This window comes from Myotis davidii, unplaced genomic scaffold, assembly GCF_000327345.1.
Source record: "Myotis davidii unplaced genomic scaffold, ASM32734v1 scaffold384, whole genome shotgun sequence".
In the NCBI taxonomy this organism is placed as follows: Eukaryota; Metazoa; Chordata; class Mammalia; order Chiroptera; family Vespertilionidae; genus Myotis; species Myotis davidii.
This window is the reverse complement of record NW_006295385.1, coordinates 625,849-626,425: the sequence shown is the minus strand read 5'-3', so window position 1 is coordinate 626,425 and position 577 is coordinate 625,849. Positions and strand designations below refer to the sequence as shown.

At 55.1% G+C, this 577-nt stretch overlaps 1 protein-coding gene across 1 annotated transcript in view; it reads left to right on the top strand.

Annotated features, from left to right (window-relative positions):
• Positions 1 to 577, top strand: part of WNT2 (wingless-type MMTV integration site family member 2) — a 60,619-nt gene continuing 60,042 nt past the window's right edge. The window contains exon 1 of the mRNA XM_006770009.2: positions 1 to 168. Within this exon, the coding sequence (XP_006770072.1) occupies positions 86 to 168 (83 nt within the window). The 5' untranslated portion in view covers positions 1 to 85. The remainder of the gene's footprint in view (positions 169 to 577) is intronic.

Genomic DNA, 577 nt, shown 5'->3' with positions numbered 1-577 from the left:
GCTCCCGGGGCTGAGCGCCTCTGCTCGCGGCACGCATGGCGCCCGCACACGGAGTCTGACCTGATGCGGACGCAAGGGGGTTAATATGAACGGCCCTCTCGGTGGAATCTGGCTCTGGCTCCCTCTGCTCTTGACCTGGCTCAGGCCTGAGGTCAGCTCTTCATGGTGGTAAGTCCACGCAGCCCGGCCCGGGAGGGAGGCGGGTTTTCCGTGTGGGAACGGGGACTGCACTGGCCAGGGGAACCCTTGCCCGCGGCGGTTCTCCGTGGGTTCCAGGCGCAGCCCTGGCTGCTGCCCTCTCCCAGTGCCCTTATCCCGAGTCCCTTCACTTTTCCTCTGAAGACCATCCCAACTTTGACAACTAAAAAAAAAAAAGAAGAAGAAGAAGAAAGAAAAAAACCCACCCACATTCCCCCTCAAATGGGAGCTCTGATTCTGATATTTGGGTTATTTGGATCCAGCTGATAAACAGCAAAATCAGCCAGTTTCTTATCCCATTGGACGTGTGTGTGTGTGTGTGTGTGTGTGTATGTGTATGTATGTGTGTGTGTGTATGTATGTGTGTGTTGACTTTGAA